The 25,449-nt window shown below is 34.1% G+C and overlaps 1 protein-coding gene across 5 annotated transcripts in view; it reads right to left on the reverse strand.

The window, feature by feature from the left end:
• Positions 1 to 25,449, reverse strand: part of LOC126827047 (zinc finger protein squeeze) — an 81,845-nt gene that overhangs the window by 55,286 nt on the left and 1,110 nt on the right. The window contains exons 1-2 of one of the 5 annotated variants that reach the window (XM_050556215.2): positions 18,361 to 18,607; positions 13,000 to 13,195 (exon numbers count right to left, since the gene is read on the reverse strand). In XM_050556215.2, the coding sequence (XP_050412172.1) occupies positions 13,000 to 13,103 (104 nt within the window). In that variant the 5' untranslated portion in view covers positions 13,104 to 13,195; positions 18,361 to 18,607. Of the gene's footprint in view, positions 1 to 12,999; positions 13,196 to 14,448; positions 14,471 to 17,441; positions 17,583 to 17,638; positions 17,713 to 18,360; positions 18,608 to 25,449 lie in introns of those variants that run through there. The other 4 variants (XM_050556217.2, XM_050556214.2, XM_050556219.2 and 1 more) reach the window with 4 other exon arrangements.

Genomic DNA, 25,449 nt, shown 5'->3' on the forward strand with positions numbered 1-25,449 from the left:
TCACGTCAGGGGTCAAAAGACCGACTTATGACCCTATGACATCAGACATTTGATTAAACAATCAGCATTGATGTGGATTACCCACAGTTCGGTGAAAAACATGCCTAAAGCTTGCCGTAACAGACCGTTTCATTGGCTTATCCCTGACACTATTCAGAACACGAGTTAAATAACTACTCTTCCAGATCCAAGTGTAGTAAAGACAAGTAAAAAGAAATTTTAAACTATAAAAACGAAACGAAATAGGATCTGTGTTTTAACCAGATTGCCTAAATATTCTTCCCATTTTAAATAGCAACTGGTTTAATAAGCTTCATATTAATTATTTTAGTATAAATATCTCTCTGCAGAATGAACATTATAGAACAGATTCAATTTATTTATTGTATCAGTATATGTGACCTGTGCTGGAACCAGTGGCTGCCAGGCAGGATACGGCCACATTTTCGAGAGATGGATAGAAAACAAGCTAAAACGAAAGTGATTTTTCCTACAGTCAAGGGCCATAATTCAGGAAATTACAATTCGATATGCGCAAATATCCAAAAGAACCGAGATCTTTGGGTTATAAACTTACATTTCAAGTTTCAACAAAATCGGATAAAAATTGTGACCTTGATATACCATATTTTTACGCAATTTGAGAACGAGGGGCGGCCATTTTGTCTGTCAGTTTTGGGCCGATTTTCAAGAAATTCGAACTCAGCCGTCCTTAGGATGTAACGGTGATACAATTATACGTTTTTTTAAATCGGATAAAAACTATGACCTCTATAGGGTCCACAAGCTAAAAACACGATTTTTCGAACAATCAGGGGTCATAATTCAGGAAGTTACGGTCCGATATGCGCGAATATCGAAATGAACCGAGATCTTTGGGTTATAAACTTACATTTCAAGTTTCAACAAAATCGGATAAAAAGTGTGACCTCTATAGGGTCCACAACCTTGATATACCATATTTTCAGGCTATTTGAGAACGAACGTCGGCCATTTTGTCTGTCAGTTTTGGGCCGGTTTTCACGAAATTCGAACTCAGTCATCCTTAGGGTGTAATGGTGATATAATAATACGTTTTTTTAAATCGGATAAAAATTATGACCTCTATAGGGTAAACAAGCTAAAAATGCAATTTTACGTACAATCAGGGGCCATAATTCAGGAAGTTACATTCCGATATGCGCGAATATCGAAAGGAACCGAGATCTTTGGGTTATGAGCATACATTTCAAGTTTAAACCAAATCGGATAAAAATTGTGACCTCTACAGTGTTCACAAGCTAAAAATGTGATTTTTCGTATAATCAGGGGCCATAATCCATGAAGTTAGGGTCCGATACATGCCAATATCGAAAGGAACCGAGATCTTGGGGTGATAAACCTATATTTCAAGTTTCATTGAAATCGGATAAAAATTGTGACCTGTAGACTTTTCACAAACAATTGTGGATGGACGGACGGATGGACGGATAGGGGCGACGATAATATACGTCGACATGAAAATCTGGGCGTATAAAAATGAGACAGAATGCGCACATTCTAATAATGAACTACAGACAAAAAAAGTGAAAATAATGATTTTGATCAAAACTGAAATTTCCATAAAAATGGGTCTATAGATATACTATCTATCGCCCTAAACGATCAAAATAGCAATAAAATATTTTAAAAAACCTTTATTTGCACATTCATAAATCTTTCTTTTTTCTTAAAATTATCAGTGAAATTAGTTATTTTTCTTCGCTCCAATCCTTAAATATATTATAAACGCAAAACTTGATTCAGTCGTGCAACAAAGTTAACAGAACACACGTACAGCTGTGAAGGCTTCAACGATGATCAAGAAACTAAATTTGATTACCTAATCATCAACCATCTTAATCTCCTGACAACTAAGGTGCTAATTAATTGATGAGATTAAACGAAGTTATTCTCACCAAAGTTATAATATACAAAACATACACTACTATTGTATGGACTATTCTCATTTGTTCTAAATTATAACACTATCATAGGAAATGTGAATATGCCATATGTTTTATTACAAAAAGAGTGCATTGTGCCAGATAAATATTCAAGTTGGTGGGAAAGAATATATTAACATTTTTTTTACATAAAAATTATTATCCATTTGGGCGAAAATTGTTGGATCAAATATTTACTATGATTTTGGCCTTCAGCATTCCCGAAAACCTGAAGAAAGAAATATTAAATGACAAAATAGCAAATAAATGACATGGTTGCTATGTGATTTTATTTTAGAACATACCAATATCTTTAACTTGCTTTTTCTCAAACTTACTTTCCTGACATGGGCAGCTCCAAAAGGACACAGCTCAGTCAATTTTTGCACAATTCAAACCAACCACACACCGTTTTTAAGGTATTGAGACTGAGAATATGAAAATAACAATAACTCAATTTTCAAAATGTCCTCTTTGCTAATCATTTTGCCAGCACGGGTCACATATATTCTTAATTTATGTTCATCATTATTCGCACATCATAAGTAGTGTTTAAATATGTTAAAGCCAGAATGTGTCAAATGGCCAATACTCATTTTCCTTATTTAAAGTCGTAGAACGCGACCAGTCCTCATATGACCCCAATGCCTCCCACCAAATCTGAAAAACATCCATTAAAAACTAGTCTCAATCACATTCACAAGGTTTTTGGAAACTTTAGCCTCTATTGTGTTCACAAGTCGATTGTTGATAGACAGGCAGGGTGACGACATAATATGCCCACACTGAAATATGTAGGCATATGAAAATCAGTCAAAAACTGTAGTCTTTGTTGGAATAAATCTGATAAGCATCCAGGTAACATATCTATCAATTCTGACAATCTTTTGAGTGGTTTGAGAAAAAGATAAGAATATTTGCCTGGCTCCTTTAAGGCTAATTAACTTTATATATACAACTGGCGGTAGTTTTTTCTTTGATGTCCATAGCAGTTATATCTCATAACAACCTGTCATGACGTCATCATAGGTTGATATATTCGTTCTTATCAACCGCTGATGACGTCATGACAGGTTGATATTTCATATCAACCGCTAATGACGTCATCTCAGGTCGATATATTCGGCTCATATCAACTGCTGATGACATAGATGATCGAAATAAAACAAAAAACACAGAAATAAATTTTTATTCTTTTGACAATTAAAAATTGTTATGGTACAGTTTGTAACATTCCAGGCCGAAATAGACGGCGTACTTTTCGATATACATGTATTTAGATCGGTTATCCATGTCTAAGACATGTCAGAATTTTCTTTTCGTCCACATTGCGATTATTTCTCCACACACTACAAGACTTGAAAGTATTTATCGCCCAAGAGTTCCTTTGTAAAGTATTTTTGGGTACAGTCCACTTAAAACAGTCGGTCAAATCCTTCTCTGAACATACCGAAAACCTTCAATCATGGTTTACTGTCAGAATTCTTGGAAAAGAATGCCTTTTGGTCCAAATTTTCTGCAGGCTCTGGATAGATCCTCATCGATATTTGCATTCACATCTATTCCATCGTCAATATGTTGGCTAAAAAGAATTGATTATTCGTCTGACTTCGTATTACTATCCATTTTGTTTTTGCTTTCAATTCAATAGTCCAAAATGGTGATGTATAAACAAAAACATGCACGTAATTACACGTGATTACTTCGGTAATTTTCGCTATTTGGCGGAAACTATCGAGCAATTATCCAATCATTGTTGCCTTTTAATGGAAAAGCCCATTAAATTTAAGGGTGAAATGGCGTTGTATATGTCGGATATAAACCTACTCTCCCTCGGATTGATATACTTAAACAACAGCATCACCTAATTAACATACCTACCAAATATGGTTGAAATGCATCAAGTGGTTTAGGACAAGAATCCTAAAAAAAGATAAATTTGTAAAATCAAGGTGCAACCCCAATGGGATCAACCAAATTCATTTGAACAAATAAGTTACAAGCATAACATTTTTTTATATATATATCTGTTAAGTACTTTCTGGGAGTAAGTTAAGCACTAATCATTAAAAGTGTCACCACAATTACTTAACAAAGGGAATCATCTCTAGAAGTAATCATCAGAAATCCATGTAAATACATAAGACACATCATTTCAATTAGCTAGAAAACAGATCACTTGGCCTTACCCTTGTCATAATTAACATCATTAAAAATATAAAAACAATCCTCCAAGACAGGCTGAAAATCTCAAGTGGAAACCTATTATGTAAAAAAGTCTGCAAAATTGAAAGATATTCATTTTCTAAAGATGGGGTCAGGTGATAAGAAAAAATGGGATCGGATGGCAATAAAAGATAGATTGCCAGGCAACAAGAACATAAGTCATCTAAGCAGTCCAATGTTTATTTTGTAGTGATGGGGTCAGGTGGTAATAAAAGACGGATTACCAGGCAACAAAACCAAAGTCATCTAGTGAAAGGATCAGATGATAATAAAAGACAGATTACCAAACAACAAAGATTTTTCATAGCGATAATCTGCACAAAATTTGAATTAATCAGTTGATAACTTTAGCCTGTAGATTGTCCACAAGATTTGTTTAAGTGATCAAATGTCACAATTCCACCAGTAATTATTGGAAATTGTTTAAAATCAATAGGCTTCTTTGCCTCATGAACAAAAACACAGATGGATAAAAAGACTATCAAGAAGGGTGAAGACACTATGTGGACCATTTCAATGTGGACCTATAAAAATTCTCAAAGAAGGGGATTGATGAGAAAAGAATCAGCCAACACTTGGACCAAGAGCCATGGATGAATGAGAAAAGAATCAGCAAACATTGATTAAAGAGCACATAAAGTGGCCATTCAAAATTTTATGTACTATAGCCGGTGGTTGCTATATACAGTTACGGCAAGTTCACACAAATCTGAATAAATTAATTAAGCCATCTTCACTTGCAAACATAGACCTCTTGTAAAAACGACTTTGCCAATTATCAAAAATGCATATTAGAAATGTTAATTCCTGAATTTTGCTATATACACTGTCGGGATGTATACTCATTAATGCCTGACTGATTCCTTAATCCCTTAATAAAATAAAACAATTAACTCAGAAATTTTTCTTAATATGTGCAATGAGCGAGGCAAATTAGAATAGCTTAAAAGAGTGATTTATTTTTAAAATTTGTTTGTATAAATGCCAAAACCAAGACAGTCACTGTAGCCATATTCTAGTTTCACTTTGATCAGAATATATTGGAGTAAGCCAACAATACACCTACAATTAAAACAAGATGTGTGTGAAATGTAGCCAATGTAAAAAATTATGTCCGCTGTTATGAAACAAATGGTTTTCAAGTAATAATCATGAGCTGAATCAAAATAAGGTTTAAGGTTGCGAAAATGTTTTTAAAACTAACTTTCTGAATTGAATTCACATGCATATTTGATTCACTCTATATTAACTTTGAACTTTCAGTTTATAGAATGATTTCAATCAAATTTAAATTTTACCTCCGATGTGAGTAGATGACAAGAAAGCCAGAAGGAGTAGAAGGAATGAAAGTTTGTGTTATTTGTTGACTAACTGCTAACTAAGTTTTAAACAGTAACTGATGCCAAGTTGATAATGGATGGTAACAGTTGTATTGTGGGAAAGGAACCTGGGAATTTGTTTTCTGTTCCTGTTTTCAGAAAAATTCAATAAAGTAGACCTTCAGTTGACCAATCAGGGTTTGAATATTAATTTACTAAAGTAACCCCTTCTTTCCATAATACTTTGTACTTGTTAAATTTATGAAACAATCAGTTTTCATGCTAGATATGTGCACATTTTCCAAGAGATGAACAGAGAACAAGCTAAAAAAGTGATTTTCGTACAATCAGGCCTCATCCTGAATGTTACAGTATCAAAAAGACCCAAGATCTTTGGGATATCAACATACATTTTAAGTTTCATCAAAATCGGACAAAAAATTCTAACTCACCTTTCATTAGAGTGTAACAGTGATATATTTGAGTGTTTTTTAAAATCAGATAAAAATTGCGACCTCTAGAGGGACCACACGCTAAAAATGCGATTTTTTGTACAATCAGGGACCATGATCCAGGCAGTTATGTTCCTATATGTGTGAATATCGACAGGAACTGAGAACGTTAGGATATATTTTAAGTTTCATCAAAATCGTATAAAAGTTATGCCCTCTAGAGGGTCCACAAACATGGTATTACCTACTTTTACACTATTTACGTACAGGGAGCGGCAGTTACAATCTGTTTTCATGAAATTCAAACTCGGCCCTGTAGTCCCTGTGACGTCACGCGCCAATTAACTGGATTAAGGCTGTAACCGAAAAATTGAGATCTATGTGTTTCTGAGGATCTGACACATAAACGGACATATGAAATAATCTTAATCAGATTGGTGTGCACTTTGTTAAAGTGTTTATAATAAATACTGGATTCAACTACATATGATTTTGATATGACCATAATATGTGCTCTATAAGAATTAAGATGGTCATATTGACAATCGTTTATATTGTTTATGAACTGAATTGATAGTAAGATATGCATGAGAAACAGTCACATGAACAAAAAACACACCTCCCTATCAAGTCCATATAATTTTTATCTTTGTCCATGAACTTTCCTGATAAAAATTTGGTTTCAATATTTGATTCATTACAAAATAATGCACTTAAAACATCGAAAGCCCAGCCTATCACAAATGGTCATAGATAATCAATTGCATATAAAAGTCTGTTTATTTTACATGTACAAAGGAATGACTGAACAGAAATGAAATGGAGTTTAACATCCTAGTGTTCTGCTTCGACTGGGCTAATGAAGATGAATGATTGAACAGAAAATTTGGTTTCAAGGCAACAAAACATACACCCACCACCAGTTTTGTCATCTATAAAATTAGCAAGGATTTTGAGAGTGTTGCTGAAGCAGTACATGTCCCCTACTGATACTGCCAATATATTTCTGTGAATAAATAATTGAAGGATACTGAATTTTCACTCAATTAGATACACCCATGTACCATCCCTCAATCAAATATCAGTACCTCAAAGTTTACCCAAATATTTTTTGGGAAAACAGAAGTTTCATTCATTTTACTTCAACAAAAGGCCATAATTCAATAAAACATTAACAAAATCCCACAAAAGGAAAACTTGATCTGCAACCCTGCTAACAGTTTGCCAAATCCCAATCAAATACCTCAAAGTAAATGAAATGAAATAAACTGTAACATTATATAATTTTCTGCATAAACCCTGCTTTTAATGTGCCAACTCGATGTGATTTGGAATTGAAAATCGGCTAATATTATACATTAGTTCATCTTTACTGCTAGTGCTGCATCATGTGGAACACTTAGTAATACGCCCTCCAAGCTCGAAAGTCAAAACATACATGTTCTGAAAACTGAAGAATAGAATAGTACTACTCATTGATAAAATCATCGAACTAAACCTCGAAAACTAAGAGACAACCAACTTTCATGTCGTACATATATGTGCCTGCTCTAAAATCATTGTCAAGAAATCCTGCAAAGTTTCTAATATAAAAAAAAAACTTTGTAAAATTTTCATTTAGAACTTTTTTCTATATTACAAACTTTTTGCTCCCCAAAATTTGAAAGGCAATTGAGCCTTCTTTATGACCTATTGAAAAATCTCGCCAAGCTTTTAAAAATTGCGTTGAGGACTCTGGCCTAAATGACATTTATAACATTTCATAAATATAAAGGCAAACAGGTGACAATAAAAATAAATTCAATAGAGTTCTTCCTTACCACCAAGGGACTAATTCCCGTGCATTTGAAAAAAAACCAAGCCAACAGTGAGGCTGATGTCCCCTGCCGAAATCCCCAAATAAATAGATGACACATATTAATTAATCGCACATCTATTTTTTTCAAAAGTATCGAGCAATCAAACTGATTATCAACTATACACTAAGTTTCATTACTCTCTATCACATAGAATCAAAGTTATTTTGTCCCAAAGCATCGACCAAGGAAATTGCTTATCTCTGCTTAGCTTAGCTCGATATGTTAATCATTGAACTCAGTCAAGACGAACATCTACATCAAGTTTAAACATTCTACCTCAATTAGAAGCAGAGTTGTTACATGTATGTTCCAAAGTCTTGACCAATCAAAATGCTTATTGCTCCTTAGCCTAAGCAGAAAATTCTCACCATCGAATTTAGTCAAGGTATTGATGTAATGAAACTATACACCAAGTTTCATCACTCTCACTTAATTAGAACTAATGTTATTATGTCCCAAAGCATCAACCAATCAAATTGCTTATCTCTACTTACCATAAGCAGAAAATGCTCATCTTCGCACTCTATCAAGGCATCGGCCTCATAAACACCTACACCAAGTTTGAACATTCTAGCTAAATTAGAAGGAGGGTTATTGTGTTCCAAAGTCTCGGCCAATCAAATTGCTTATCGCTCTGCTTACCCTGAGCAGAAAATGCTCAATATCGAACTTAGTCAAAGTATTGATGTAATAAAACTATACACAGACAGACAGACGGACGAACCCATTTTAATAGTCCCCTGCTTTCTTCAAAAGGCGGGGGACAATAAAGACTTTGTTGAGGGCCTGACTGGGAGAAAACACAAGAGATCTGAAATAAACATTCCAACTTCTGATAGGGTTCTTCCTCATGACAAAGTAAATCATTACCAATTTGGAAAACTTTGTAAAGAACTCTGTCATGTAGAGTGTTCACATGAAATTCCTCTGAGTAGATTTAAAGATAGGTTTCCAGGCAACAAAACATATGCTCACAGTAGCTAAATCAATGCATATATTTATTCTTGTATAGGTTATAGGTGGCATCTACAAGACAATTTCATACAGATTAGCTAATAATTTTCATCATTTGCGGGTTCACAATTCAAGGTTCTACAAACTGAAACCAGAGCCTTAAATCTGGAAGTAATTTACAGAAATTGTTGAAATTCGACAGACTTTTTCGATTTAGTAATTTAAATAAAATGCTAAAATTCAATAAGCTTTTTCAGTTCACTAATTTAAATGGTGCATATAAATTTCATACAGATCGGATGATAACTTTTGTTGTTCGAGCGTTGACAAGATAACTCTAGAAGTAATTAACGGAAATAGCTGAAATTCAATAAGCTTCTTAGATTCAATAATTTCAATTATGCATATAAATTTCATACAGATCGGATGATAATTTTTGTTAGAGCATTCACAAGGTTCAACAAATTGAAACAAGGGCCATAACTCTAGGTGTAAGTCAAGTGCAGTAAAGTCAAACAAGGAACATAACTTCAGAAGAAATTAATGGAAATTATTGATATTAAATAGGATTCTTCATCTCACTAATGTAAACAAAAAATTATGTGGAGGGACGTACAGATCTACAGACTAGGGCGGCGTCAATATATGACCACATTTCTATGTGGGCATATAAAAAAGTCACAGGCACTTGAAGGAATTAAAATAAAACTTGTTACTACTGCTTGACTACATACTACAACAACAAAAAGGTGTATCACCAAAACACAACAACGCATGTTTGTCAGGCGATAATGAAAAATTCCGCTGGTATTAACTCCGGAGCATAGTTAGACTTTTAAGTTATAAAAACGGGCCACTTTATTTCGGGCACTTCATATTGCCGACTAGAAGGCAAGGTATGTTTTTCCCCAAAACTATCATATTAATTTTTTATCACATTACAAGTCTGCCGGAGAGATCAATTAAATTCTCCTAACTAGGCCTATGTTACATACCAATGAGAGTATTCAGCTGTCATTCTGAGATTCTCAATTCACGGTCTGTTATGAAAGTCAATTTTAGTTTTAGTTACACGCCTCGACCAATCAAAATAAGGGCTTCCCCAACACAACGTCATTGATCTCATTTCGTCTTACTTTCAGTCTGACAAAGTTAATAATCGCTGAGTGAAAATGCTTCAGGTTTGATTCGTAATTAATAACGCTGTAAAATGACCAATTTAATTAAATTGGTAGCTGTATAATGATCAAATAAAGTCTCGTTGGCAATAAAAATAACAGGAAGTGTTAGAACTAGAGAGTATTGTGATATGATAGCAGATGAAATGTTTTCAACGAGTTATTGTAGTAAAATGTAAATGTAGTCAAGCAGTAGTAAAAACTTTTATTTTAATCCCTTCAAGTGCCTGTGAAAAAAGTATTCAAAAATGTTTAATTTGCTTTTCCAACAAAACTGAATGAACTCCACACCTGCAACATTTATACAAAATAAGTGTTTTAGTCTTAATCTGCAGATACATATACCGGTATATTATGAAATCAGTATGCATCCATATATTCTTCAATGAAGGATCCAGACCTAGTTCCAACAAAATTCAGCAAGACCTCTGTCCTGTGCTGTTTTCCAAAATAGGGAATCAATACCTATGCATCAAAGTATTTTGAATATCGAAAGGATATGGCTTAAGAACAATTCCATAGAATAATGTATCCTATAATGGTGTTCACAGGTTACTCTGCAAAATGCTGGACTTCAATATATAAATGGAGAATATTTGGAAAGATGAAGTTATATAATTGTACTGTGTACTGAGTATATAGAAAATAATCTTGCAATCAAAGTCCTTAAGCAGAGTCCCAAGCCGAATAATCTCATCAAGTTTCAATAAATCCAAGATAATTTTCCTGGTTTTCATTTGAAAATTCAAAATGTATTGGAATCAATAATTTGCAAAACATTGAATTTTGATAAAATTCCTTCTTGTGTTCCAATGAATAATCTCACTGAATGCCCTGTATTGTGGTCACAAGTTTCATAAACTTGAACGTAAACCTAGGATCAACTTTGAGTTTTGATAAATTCTATCTATCAAGAACTTTGTTCTTCTGATACCAAAATTCAAAAACATAAATAGTGATATAACCATGAAATTTGTGATCAAAGAAGTTTCAAATTTCGATGGGTTTCTTCCTTACGACCAAATGGACAATCCCTGCAAGTTTGAAAAACAAGCGTTTGCCATGCAAGATACAACCACATTTTGCAAGAGATGGACAGAGAACAAGCTAAAATCAGTTACATATATGAACGGCTTTTAAAATCAAATTGTGACTTCTAGAGGGTCCCATAAGCCGAAAATGTGATTTTTCGTTCAAATCAGAAACCATAATTCAGGAAGTTACGGTTTGATATGTGCTAATATCTAAAGGAATCGTGATCTTTGGGATATAAACATATAGTTAAAGTTTCATGAAAACTGGATAAACCTTGTTTTATCGGTCAGTTTCGGTCAGTTTTTCACAAAATTCGAACTCAACCACCATTATGGTTTAAAAGTGATATATTTGAACATTTTTAAAATCATGACATTTAGATGGTCAACAAGCTGAAAACTTGATTTTTCGTACAATCAAGGGCCAAAATCCAGGTAGTTATGGTACGTTATATGCCAATATCGACAGGAACCAAGATCTTTGGGTTATAAACATAAATTTTAAGTTTCATCAAAATCGAATAAAAATTGTGACATCTAGATGGTTCACAAGCTAAAAACATGAATTTTCGTAGAAAGAGGGGTCATAATCCATGAAGTTATGGTCCGATACACACCAATATCGACAGGAACTGACATCTTTGGGATATAAACCTATATTTCAAGTTTCATAAAAGTCAGACAAAATTTGTGACCTATAAAGAGTCAACAAACAAAATGTGAATGGACACACAGACAACTGGATAGATAGGGGCGATGGCATAATATGCTTTCATGAAAACGTGAGCATATAAAAATTGAGTACAGTATTCACAACAAAAGTCAGATGGAACGATGGACAACAGAAACAGGTGGTGACAATACATGTATATGTCCCTATTAAATGTGGGTGCATAAAAATAAACTAACTATATGTGATATGAGCTTCGTCATACTCCTCGCAGTGTTTCGTTTGATTAGACCTAATCCCACTCAAACACTGCCATACTCAGCACAAATTTCTGTCCCAAATTATGACTGTTTAACAGTACGATCAACAACCAGTACATCACTACTACGTAACAAAATCAATCGGGATTAACCAGAGCTCTAAATATGTAACTGTAAAGTGTTTGGTGACAAACGTGGCAACATTACGTCAGAACGTGCGAAATGTACTAAACTTAATTAACCAGTGCATAACAGAATATTGCAAAGGAACTAATTGTGTGATAAACGAGGCTATCCAAAATAGTTACAAGGTAAACATTAGGTAATCGCCGCGCGTGGAATCTTTTTACCATCTCTTGGACCACACAGCAGAACAAAGAGAAGGACTGTCATGTTACGTATTGTGTTTCAACAAACTGGAGAGAAATACAACATGTGCTTTTCTGATAAAATGAATAATTCATGGATTTTCTTCACAAAAATGGATAAATATTATCGAATATTTAAAAGTAGACAGTAATAATTGGTACAAATAAACACGTTTATAGAATTTATAGCGGAGATTTGAGTCAAAGAGTTTCGGCCAAATTTACCTATGTAAGTATCAATGCATCCAAGGGTACAAATTTTCTTTAAATCAGTACTAACAAACACTGGGATTTTTTTTAAAGAGGTCATCCCTGCTAAGTCATGAAAATTCCCTTTATTTTACTCAGAAGAGATTTGATTTGACAATGATAATGGACATGCTCCATCAAAGACTCAAGTTTTCAGGTTCAATACAGCATTGGCTGGAGAGGGATTTCTCGGGCCATTGCTTTGGGAATATGCAGCTTCGTAGGTATATTGTGCACAATGAATGTGAATTGGATTTTAAAGCTGAAAGTGTTGGGTTAAACTCCAAGAATATTCTATGAAGCTAATTATACATCCTACCCTCTATATCCTACATTGCATTTATAAACTCTAAAAGTCAAGTTAAAAATGGTGTATCAAAAGATGCACACTGAAAATTATGCGTGGGCATATAAAAAAAATAATTTACATATTTATCACATTGAGATAGACAATCAAACCCCTTACATTGATTTTGATATATGTGGAGATGAAACATCTATCAATTGGTTAGGTTGATGTAGACGTGATAGAGAATTCAGGTACATAAACATAGCATGGTCACGAATCATTTGGGCAACTGTACACTTCCGTCACCAGCAGATTTTAAATTTTTTTATCTTCCCATTTAGATTACAGCTTCTTCCACCACAGAATATAGATACTGAAATTGATGAATAAGTCAGTTAGAACATTTACCATATCCAATGTAAAAACAGACTTACTTAATAAACACCCACCCTTGTCTTTTTCTTGGTCCACACAATACTCCCAAATTCATTAAGCGTTGTATGTACTGAATGTTGATAATTTTCAGTCACTGGAAAAGTTATTGTACCTGTGTGCTTCAGAAAGAGAAAAATGTCATTCATACTAACACTACTTTCAAATGCTTGGTTAAAATCTGTTCTTGGAAGCCCCCCGCTACTTGGATGCTCTTCAAAGCGCATGGGCTGGGAAATTATTACATAAAAAACAGCATGTCGACAAAATATACTCAATTACTTATTGTTTTTAGTAACACCTATATTGTTAAATTCAATTTGTCAAAGTAGTCAGTTTACGTCACATTTTGGAAATACTTGAATAACCCTGCTCAATCCATCATCATCATATTACAATGTATATAAATATATTTTTTTATTAAACTGAATATAGTATATTATTTTGTACCTGATATTTTTAAATCATTTTAAGAAGTAGAAGTAAATCCCAGGATTTTATCAAACAAAATATTAACTGTGATATAATTCAAATGATTAAAAGCATTTTCTTTTATTTTAATTTTTTTTTAAATATTTAGAATTCAGTTGCACAGGTTTTGAGCTACATGTAAGAGATATTGTTTAGATACAACCAATATCGAAATCTGGAAGAAACTTTTGTATCGTGATATTGATTTCCAATGCATCAGGAAAAAAAAAAAATTTATTATGAGAGAATACTCAAAATATTTAGTGTGGTTTGGATCGGAACCTTGAAAATTCATTTCTATTACATTGAATCCGGATTGAATGCACTAAGTTTGATTCAAATTCAATTGATTTCAAATAGTTTATGGGCATTTATCACGCCGATATAAGTATCATTACAAGCGCTTTATCTAGATAAATCCATATTCTTAAGTTCATCAAATGTATAGACAATCCAATTAATCATGTAATATCAATTAAGTCACAATAAACTGAAAAAAAATATTATCTCTTCTGGTGTAAGTTTCTGATGGAATGCCAAACAATGGTTTGCCAGAAAATCATGCATGCAATTACAATAAATAAAAAAATATCTTAAAACTGCAATATTTTAGACTAAAAGGCAAATATACTTCATATCATACCGGTCTAATTAAAATTATAATTAAATTAAATAAGTTTTAATTAAACTGATATCATACATAGTAAACAATGATATAATTACCAAAATTTATTTACACTGATATCATACACAATGGTATAACTGGTTCTAAAATGATTTCAGTCCATCAGTACCAACTAAGTTATGGCCATCTAAAAGTAACATTACTTTCTACCAATTTCACTGTGCTATATAACCCACTTCTATCATGCTTAGGATGGTTTCTTATGATTGTTTCAATAGTTTGGATCTAGATTTCAGAAGCCAAAGCTAACAGATACAAGCTAACAGTGAGGCTGATGTCCCCCGCCGAAATAGGAAAATAATTAGAGGACACATATAAATTTATCACAAATTATCTTTTACAAAGTATTGAACAATCAAACAGTATATCTTTACTTATAGTCTAACAATCAAAGTAGGAGAGTTATTGTTTTCCAAAGTCTCGACCAATCAAATTGCGTATCGCTCTGCTTACCCTGAGCAGAAAATGCTCATTATCAAACTTAGTCAAGGTATTACTGTAATGAAACTATACACCAAGTTTCATCAATCTCACTTAATTAGAACTAAAGTTATCGTGTCCCAAAGCATCAACCAATCAAATTGCTTATCTCTGCTTACCCTAAGCGGAAAATGCCCATCTTCGAACTCCATCAAGGCATTGACTTAATAAACACATACACCAAGTTTGAACATTCTAGCTCAATTAGGAAGAGAGTTATTGTTTCCCAAAAAGTGTGACGGACAGACAGACGGACAGACAGACAGACAGACAGACGGACGAACCCATTTTAATAGTCCCCTGCTTTCTTCGAAAGGCGGGGGACAAAAATATAACCATAGGATCTAAGGCAACCAGAAGAGTCACAAGTTGGTGACTTTTAAAATCGTAAAAGTAAGTTATGTATGTGAACACTTAAATAAAAAATGGTATCATGTTTTGAAGAAAGAGTAAGCAAACCCTGCACATAATTCAACACTACCCATAGCTAAATGGAGCAGTAGTGCAAACTTGTTGTCAAGCAGACGAAGTTACTGGTAGAAAATAACCTTCAGGCCACAAAAAAATGAGAACATAATACATAACAGATTTCTTGAAACAACCACCATAACTGCCCAATGGCTTATGGAAAAATTTGAATTTGGATAGGGTTCTTTTGTGTACCCAAATTTTCTATCCATCAAAGTTGTTAAATATTCCATAAAAAAAATCTGTATGTCCTGTATCGCATTTAGAAGATTTTATGAGTTTCGACATGAAGAGTTAGATGACTCATCAACTTGAGAATAAAAAAATCAACAGCTTCAATCCCCAAAAAATATAAATCATCGAGCAATAATTATAATGGTTTAATACTGTGCAAATAATTATCAAACTTATTCAAGCTATTAATGTGGTGACACTCTTCACCAAGTTTTATGACAACATATCAGAATCAGAGTTATCATGTTCCAAAGCATTGACTAATCAAATTGCTTATCTTTGCTTAGCCGAAGCAGAAAATGTCGGTCATTGAACCCAGTCAAGATATTCAAATAATGAACATCTACATCACATTCTACATCAATTAGAAGCTGAGGTAGTGTGTTCCAAAGTTTCAACCAATTAAATCGCTTAAACTTACATTATGCAAGAGTTAAATCTGCCTATTGTAAGTCTTTATTTCGGCTTCAGATGTTATAGAAATAATTAATTAGGCCTTTATTTACACAAAAAGCTCAAAACCAACTCTGTAGATCCACGGATGGCTTGGATACAGTTTGGATTTAAACAGTTGTCCATTTGAAATTAAATCAATAAATGGCGGACCAAGCTAACGTTTACCATTAGTCACTGATGTCACTACCGGAAACTGGTGATGAAAGGCCTGCCTGCCATGCGAGGCTACCATAGCCATTGAGCATGTTACTTGATAATCGAGAATATGTGGTTGGAGTTATCGTCTGTTAATCAAACGATCGCCAATTCTCGTAGACGGTGCAGACACAATTGATGCCTATTTCTAGTCCAAACTTCCAACAGTAACAATTCCGTTCAGAACAATGTAATTTGACGGAAATTTTCAACATTTCTTTTTTTTATCATCTATTTTTGAATTATTAATATTATAGCAAGAATGGCCAACTCTTTATAAAACTCTTAACTAATGTATCTTTAACCTGAGCCGATTTGCACTAGAAACAAAGCTTCATTCAATTAGAATCAAAGTTTCTTTGCTGTGTCTTTAAGCATTGACAAATCAAAATTGGTTATCTCAACTTTGCCTAAGCATAAAATGCTCATCATGGAACTCAGCCAAGACATTCACCTAATGAACATTCTACTTCGATTAGAAGCAGAGATATTATATTTCAAAAGGTGTTATGGACAGACAGACGAACAGACCCGTTATAAAAATTACGAACAAGTGCGGTGCTCCTGCACTTACTAATAGAGTCAGCATGAAACAATTCAGTGTTACAATTAGACTGATCTTTCTTATGAACTTTTTCCTGTGTGGCATGGCTTCCACATACACTGACTCATTAATTACTGAATGTGATCAAAATATATTAGGTGTTCCCTTTCGACTGAACAACAAAATTACCATGTTTTAAAAATGTCTGTTCAAACATAAATTGGCAAATAACTTCTGAATTTTGATGTGTTTCATCCTCATGATACAGTACTTTATAACAGTGTCTCCAAGTCAGAAAAAATTGTGGACTGACAACAGATGGAGGTGACATTAATACTGTGTCCACATCAAATCATTGCAATTATTTGACCAAAGTGTCTTGTTCAAGTAGCACATAAAAACACAATCGAAGGATAAAAATAAATAAGTGACGAACAAACTAGATAAAACATAACAATACTTTTTGAAAAACATTAAACCAGCTGAAATTAACCTACAAAAATATACATTAGGCCTAACATATATATTCAGCTTAATATACATTACCCAGACATGCAGACACAATTACATAATATAGCATTGACTAGTTAAAAATATGGGGTCATATTAATACATACAAATCCATATTCAACACAATACATCCATATACTTAACCTCTATAAGTAATCAACCATATAACCACATGATTTTCCGGAATACCTTCAAAAACTACACTGCACTGAGCTTTGAATTATCACTCGACTTAGGTTTAAACTATTTTCTAAAAATAAAACCTAAAAAATGTCACATTTTCTTTAAATACATGTACATACATACATGGCCGTACAGCATATAGACCTATATAGATGTACCTGTATATATGTCAAATACATATCAGTTAGGCGATTAGAAAAAAAAAGATTGGTTCTGTAATATTAAAAACTCTCCTGTACATATATATCTAGACATTGTCTATAACACATAGAAATCTACATATTAATGAACAATTCTGGTGAATGCTGTTGTATATAAGTAATACAGGTTTATTCATTTTATTTCAAAAGCAAATAATATATATCATAAATTTTAAATTTCTTCTACTTGAAAAGGAAAAATGCGTAGGATGTGTATGTATCAACATAATGCATTATTTTTAGTTTTAATATTACATGTACATGTATATATAACAGTGATGTATTTTTTTTTAAAAGCCTCGTCTGGCTTGTTGTGGTTTGAATATAACATTCATAAATGTCAAGATGACATGCCCGCTTTACAGATGTCATAGCCATATAGTTAATATATATATATATATGCCACCACTTAAAACTAGAACATGCTTATATTATAAGCCTATATATTCTAAGACATGTACACCTTTATACAATCAGAGATCAATTCCTAAATACTAAAACAAATTGTTAATATTTAGTAGTTATTTTTAAAAATGAAGTAATTGACCTGGCATTGACTTCTGTTCATGCAGAGCACTCGTGGTGGATATAAAAAATGTCTATCATAATTTTCAGATAAATGTTAAAAAATTAGTTATTTTTAAACTAAAAAAAAATAATTAAATAAAAAATTAACATACTTTTTCCAATCAAGGTGCTAACAGATTTGGTTAGGTATCAGGCAAGGCAAATAGTTCAGTTTGGTATATGCTTACTAATGTAATATCCACATAAGCGCGATATTAATTGAATAGGTATAAATTATCTGATCTGTGTTTATGAACTGGTATCAAGCATAGAACCTCAGTATGTAGTATAAACATGTATTTCCCAGTTCAAGTGTGTGACATCAATGCAATGAAACATCCTTAGTTTATTGCTTCAATATATCCAATGTTAACGTAACTAGTTCATCTAAGTTATTTTTTATCCTGCATGATTAACAGAGTTGCATCCCTTTAGCAATAGATATTCTTGGTTTTGAGAAATTTGCTGAAAACGCAGGACTGCTGAATGATTTAAAGGGATACTAGCCTCGTTTCAAATTTTGTTTTCTAAAAATACTGGTTGGAATGTATCTTAATAGGGGCAAGCTATATTTCATTAGATAGCTCTGGAGTCTGGACCTCATTTCAATACCAACCTTAAGTCTCACTTCTTCTGATATCAATTATTGAGGGGCTCTATGCTTCAAACGATATGTGTTCTGGCATACTAAACTTAGGCTATCTATCTACAGTTTACTCCCTTGAGAACAGACACTAAGCTAGTTGGCCGACATTTTAATTTTAGTTGAAAACACTATGTATACTTCGAGAATTTTGTAAAGTACTTATACTGCTTCCAGTTAATAAAATTGAAAAAAAATTTTCAGTCTTTGTGTGTAAGTCTTATGTGAAACACAGTAGAACCACATAACAAAACAGGATATTGCAGTCATTTAGGGCAGAGATCTATCCTCGAAGTACGAAGTAAATGGAACTCTGTGTGCAGAATGTGTAGCTTCTTGGGTCCCTATGTTGGCCGAGTAAGTTCTTCAGGAATTCCCACCGAAGGATAGAAGACATGAGCAGTAAAAAGGGGTGTAGTTGTTTAGATGGCACAAATAATTGAAGTTTATCCGTGTACACATTAGTGTGCATGTACAAAAACCATAACAGTTGGAATAGAATGAAGAGTAAGCAGAAATGCTGCTGTCTGGACAAAATGTCCCTCAGTCATAAAACAAATGTTATATCTCTATTAGCCCGAATAGTGGGAAGTTAGCCCGAACAGTAGGAAGTTAAACCCCATTTCATTTCATTTGGTTTAGAAAGAGTAAGAATACCCTGCCTCACGCACAACAACTAACTACTGAATAAAGCGATGGTTTAACCTTCGATTTTGGCAGTCAAAACCACTGGTTCAAGAGCAATTTGAGGTCATCTGGCTTATCTGATGTCCATGAATTCAAAAGACATTACTTTATTATAAGTTGCACTGACCTCGCCCAGTCTCTTTATGACACATTTGGTCCAGGAGAGAGTCAGACACTTTTGACTTTGAATATTGGGGAATCTGCCTGCAGATCATACACCCTGTTATCTATCCAAGTCATGAACTTGATTCCGATCCCGGGTTTCTATATTAAGTGCAATAGTGTCATCTGCCTAAAATAAAATGAACTAGGTTCTAAAATGACCTGGTTAGTCTCATCTGGATATTCAAACACATTTTGCTCTCTAAACAATTGAGTCCCGTGGAGTAATCTAGTCTTATTAAACACAGAGAGTGACACAGAATTCAATGCCATTAACCGTCAGAATTGCTATCAGTAGTTAATAAAACTGATCACAGATATTATAAATGTTAACAATGAGAGCAGAATCTGGTAAATAACTGTGCGGTGATACGCAATTATCCCCAATAGACCGTCTAATGTCGCACTTCTTACCACACAAATAATTCTTCCAGGGCCCCTTTGTCAATCAGTACCAATTACTGCCATCAGAAAAAAAATGTGCATTGTGTAATATGCTCCAGTATATCTGTAGCAGGATCTTATTTTAAAGATACGTTCCCACATACAAACTGGGTGATTTGGTGATGTATTTGGACTAAAAACATATTTGAACTAATTAATCTATCAAAATTTTGCTTCAAATCCTTCTCAAAACACTTGATAACCCAAATTTACAATTAGCAAATCATGCCGAGATCGTCTTCTTTCGCCATGTTGGTTATTTTTACTAAAGCAGCTTACTGAACCTGTTATGAATAATCAGCAAAATTACCGTTAAATGTGCTAATTGGGCTACTCAGATTATGAACCACATTTTCAAGTTCTCACTAAGGTATGACTAAAGCCGACAAAAAACAGCCAATTAAGATCCCTGGGCTTTACCCTGCACTGTTTCATTATAATATAGCACCTTTGGTATCCGAATTAAGGTTTTGGGGGTCAATATTTTATGAACAAGGTCTAGGTCATATTTTATTTTATTTTTATTTTATTATTTTTAATTCTGTTTTTAATTTTGGATCTATATATTAATATTAATGCTTGGTTAGTCATTAGAGGCAGACAGCAATTATTCTGCCAGTCAATTTAAATTATTATAGGCTGGCAACTAAAGTGGTTGATCTGTTAAGTTTTTTCTAACTAATGTTTTAAATGCCTTAAGACTTATTTCTTCAATAGTATTTTTTTTATGTAAAAAGACAAATGTATTTAAGATGATTCATTGGTTAGAGAAACTAGCTTAGGGAACCTATATACATGTACTAGTTAGAGGTCCGATTTATAGGAAATTATAAGTTGTTTAATTGTTGTTGTTATTTGCTCTTGAAATAAAGTGCTGAAGATCCATTCCAAGAATCTGTATTCATTTCCGATACTTAGAGAACACACGTCGGCGAGCTAAATTCCCTGAAAGTCACACAGTGTTAATTTCACAATGTATCAACAATGGTATTGATATCACCATGCAAGAGGAGACTTATTTTTAGTTTGGTACCTCAAATCACCAAAAAAGTGTTGGTGAATTTAAGATTCATATAATTGCTAAAAATTTAACCAATTACTATAATATGTTGCATAAAAAATAACCCATGAACATTATATAGGACAATAGTATTGTTACAATACTATCTCATATTTTAAACTGCTGACTTTACTATGTGCCATCAAGCTATAAATATTGCGATTTGTCATGTAAACTTCCAAGAATTACTACACAGTGGGGTTCCCATACAGTAAAATAGAAATGAAAAAGCCACATACTTATTTCAAATAGCCTGTGCAGCACAATTCAGCATACTGTATTGAACTTTGGTGTTACCCAGGCGCAGATTTAAGGGGTGGAGTGGGCGCCCCATGAGAACAAATAAGCGCCCCCGTGAGACAAGGTTGCCTGTAGGGCCCAGTACAAAGAAATTATCTGGCGCTATCTGAATTTTTGTTAATGCCTGCAACACTCGATTTCATAATGTAATCATTCCTCCACTCATCTATAGTCTTATACTATCTATATCACTATCTGATATTCTTCCACTCCTCTATGGTCTTGTGCTATCATATTTACGGTTATAGTGTATCCCTAGTTAGTAGTACCACTTGTGAGTGGGTTGTGGGGCTACAGACTGTACAAATGTTCTGTCAACTCTCACTAAACAGGTGTCCCATTTCTTATCCTCTTGTTCACAAGCATTTGCTCCAATCATTGAACTCAAATGCCAGGGAATTGACTAAAATTTTCGGGCCAACTCCCTAGTGCCCTCAATTCTGTTATGGCATCCTCTGTAGTCTTCTATTATCTTATCACTATCATATTCACGGTTATAGTGAACCGCCCAGTTAGTACCACTAGTGTGTGTCAACACTCACAAAACAGGTGGATATGACAGGCAGATCCAGAGATTCTGTCCCATTGACTGCCATTTCTGATTCTTTAATTTACAAGAATTTGCTCCCAGCAATGATCTCAAAAGCCAGGATATTGACTCAAATTTTCCAAATTTTCTCCCCTTCAGTCACTGCCCCCTAAGGTTCATAAAAAATTAAATACAAAATCAATAACAATCATAAGATGACATGAACTTCATGTCAACTTGAATAAAACTGCTTTCCGGCAACTATATAGGCAATACGATCTATCAAATCTTTAAATGACATCTAGAAGCACGGTTAACTATTCATAACAAAACACAACACAAGGTATATATGGATGTAACTACGATCTATGTTCTACCGGGATGCTCAGTGTTCTAGCAAAAGTTGCTCAGTTAATGAAAAGAACCCTCATTTGTCTCAGTAATTATATAGATGGCATCACGCTTCATTCTATTAAGAATAAATTGGTAAATAATGTCTTGCACATTATTTTTCGTCTCTTGCTTCACTCATCTTCCCAGACATCAGGTTTTTGGGGGGTAGGGACTCCAAACATGTACATACTAACTATGAAGGTAAGTGATGACGTAGAGCAGAGTTAGGTATATACCTAAATTTAGGTTCGTGTCAACACGTTTTAGGGTAGGGGATTCCCTGCAAATGGTATAAGGAACTACTTAACACCACTGGGCATATCTGCAAATGAAATATATGGCCCCAAAAACCTTCATTTCGAGACCAAAACTGCTATTTTATGATAAAACTGTGCAGAGTTATGCCCCTTTATAAATTTGGATTCACGGCAGAAAGTTTCTGGTGTAATGGAATACCCGAAAATGGCTCTAGAGAGCACTGGACATCTATGAAAACCATGCCATATAAAAGTTTGACCCTGACAACCTACTGCACGGCGTCAGTTTCATGTGTTTCTCTCAAAAATTGACTAATTTGTCTCTGTCTAAAGTTTTACCTTTTAATGGAAAATGGCTTAAAAACCTGAACTTTACCCTCAAAATTTGGGACTTTCAAAGTACCCCAACTTTGGTCAACTCTTAGGATGTCATTCAGTACATCCAATGCTACCAAAAACCATCAAAATATCTTTTCTTGCAATATTTTGGGGGTTGACCCTCTTTTTTTCATAAAATGACTGGACTATGAATGGTAAATCACTTTACATTGCGACCCATTTGTGTCAATTTCTAGGTCACAAATATTAGCGATTTAGCTCCTTTGATATTTGTTTTACAAATCAGGCATTTGTCATATCAGATTTGTAAATTTTATCTTTGTTTAATACAGAGAACAAGCTAAAGAAAAAGCGTTTTTATGTAAAATCAGGGGCAATAATCCAGGAAGTTTATATGTGCAGGTATCAAAAGGAAACAAGATCTTTGGGATATAAACATAAGTTTCATTGAAGTCGGTTAAAAAAAACAGCGACTGCCAGGCAATATACACCCACATTTTGCAAGAGATGGATAGAGAACAAGTTAAAAACAAATGTGATTTTTTGTACAATCAGGGGCAATAATCCAGAAAGTTATGGCCTGAAATGTGGAAATATCAAAAGGGACAGAGATCTTTGGTATATAAAGATATGTTACCGAAGTAGTGGGCCTGATAATTGAGGGACAAAGTCCTGAAAACGAAGCGTCATGCTGCATGGAAGGATCTAATTTTGATAAAATTAAAAATGGATGTTTATATCCCAAAGATCTCGGTTCTTTTCGCTATTTGCACACATTGGACCGTAATTTCCTGGATGTATGAAAAATAGCTTTTTTCACTTGTTTCTCTAAAAGTGAAATTTGGTTTCTGCTTTAAAAATGGAACAGAGAATGTAGTCTCAAATCGGGGGGGGGGGGGGGAGGGCATTCTTGTACCAGCCTCTCTCTATTTCTAATTTACATGTATGCAAACTCAAACGTAGTGAGATCATAGCTTACTATATTGTGTACCTGAAGCAAAGAATTAGCTGGAGAATCTATATAGTACATGTAGGTTTTACAGTGCCATAAGTTCTAAATTGCCAGAAATATTCAGTTTTAGAAATAGTATTGAATTGAGATCTTAGGGCTGTTTGTTAGGCTATATGTTAAGATATTGACAGTTGCAAGGGAGATAAGTTGAACTGGTCCATGAGGGAGGATATTGCTGCTGTCGTGCTGATCACTATGATAATTGGGGATTAGATTTGCCTATTTCTAAATCTTCTACATATGTGGCTGATAGTAACGGATTTGTATGTGAGGCGTATTTAACCTTTAATTCATAGAACAACAAGATTTATCAATTTGAATTTTGAACTATCTAAGATACCTAGTTCGGCCAGTGATCCTATATTATATTTGAAGATTTTTTGGGTTGGACTATAATAGATTTGCTCCACATAATAGACCGGGAGCCCAGGGGGTCAACCTAGCTGAAAAGTGTACCAATTTTCTCCTATATGGTATCAATGTATGTATATCTGATATCATCAGAATGTAAGTCTGCCGGGTTTCTGGTGGTGGGTGTGGTATTCCACGCCCTAAATACCATGATCCCCAACTAGGCTAGATTAGCTCAAAAGGGTACCACACGAAAATCTTACTGCAGTGTACCGTACATCTTCAGGTATTACAAAAACACTCTGACAGACATTTCTAGTGGTGGGGTACCCCTGATAGAGCTATGTAATTGCCAGACATTTGTAGTGGTGGATTAGCTGAAATCTGTACCACCTAAAACAGCTTTGGAGTTGTTCAGTTTGTTCAGTTTGGAGTTGACAGGAGTCATGAATGACCACTGCCAGACAGTTTGTGCGGTGGGTTACCCCTAACAGACACACCCCAAAATGCCACGCCCCCAAATAGGCTACCTTTGCAGGCACTGTTCCCATGTTCTAAAAAATTAGATTTTTAGCTAGGATGCATAGGATACTAATACCTAGCACGTATGGAAGAGGCGGTAAACTGCGATGGCAAGAAATTGATTTTTGGGCAAAAAACATTTTATGCTGCTAAAAATAAAATTGTTCCTACAACCGCAGATTATCGCATCTTCCATATGTGCTAGGTATTAGCATTCTACGCATCCTGGCACAATTTTTAATTTTTTGAACCACAGGAACAGTGCCGACTAATCTATCCTAGTTGGAGGTCGTGTTATTTTGGGCGTGTCTATTAGGGGCAACCCACCGCACAAACTGTCTGCGTAAGTTTGCATTTCTGCTACATGTCATATGTACATGTGCAAGTTGCGATCCCCATATACAGAGCTATCTGACAGTCACACTAGAAGTTGTTCTAGTCTAGTTGTAGGCTACTAATTAAAGGAGCTAAATTAATCGCTAATATTTGGGACCTAGATATTG

Source organism: Patella vulgata, chromosome 7, assembly GCF_932274485.2.
Source record: "Patella vulgata chromosome 7, xgPatVulg1.2, whole genome shotgun sequence".
Lineage (NCBI taxonomy): Eukaryota > Metazoa > Mollusca > Gastropoda > Patellidae > Patella > Patella vulgata.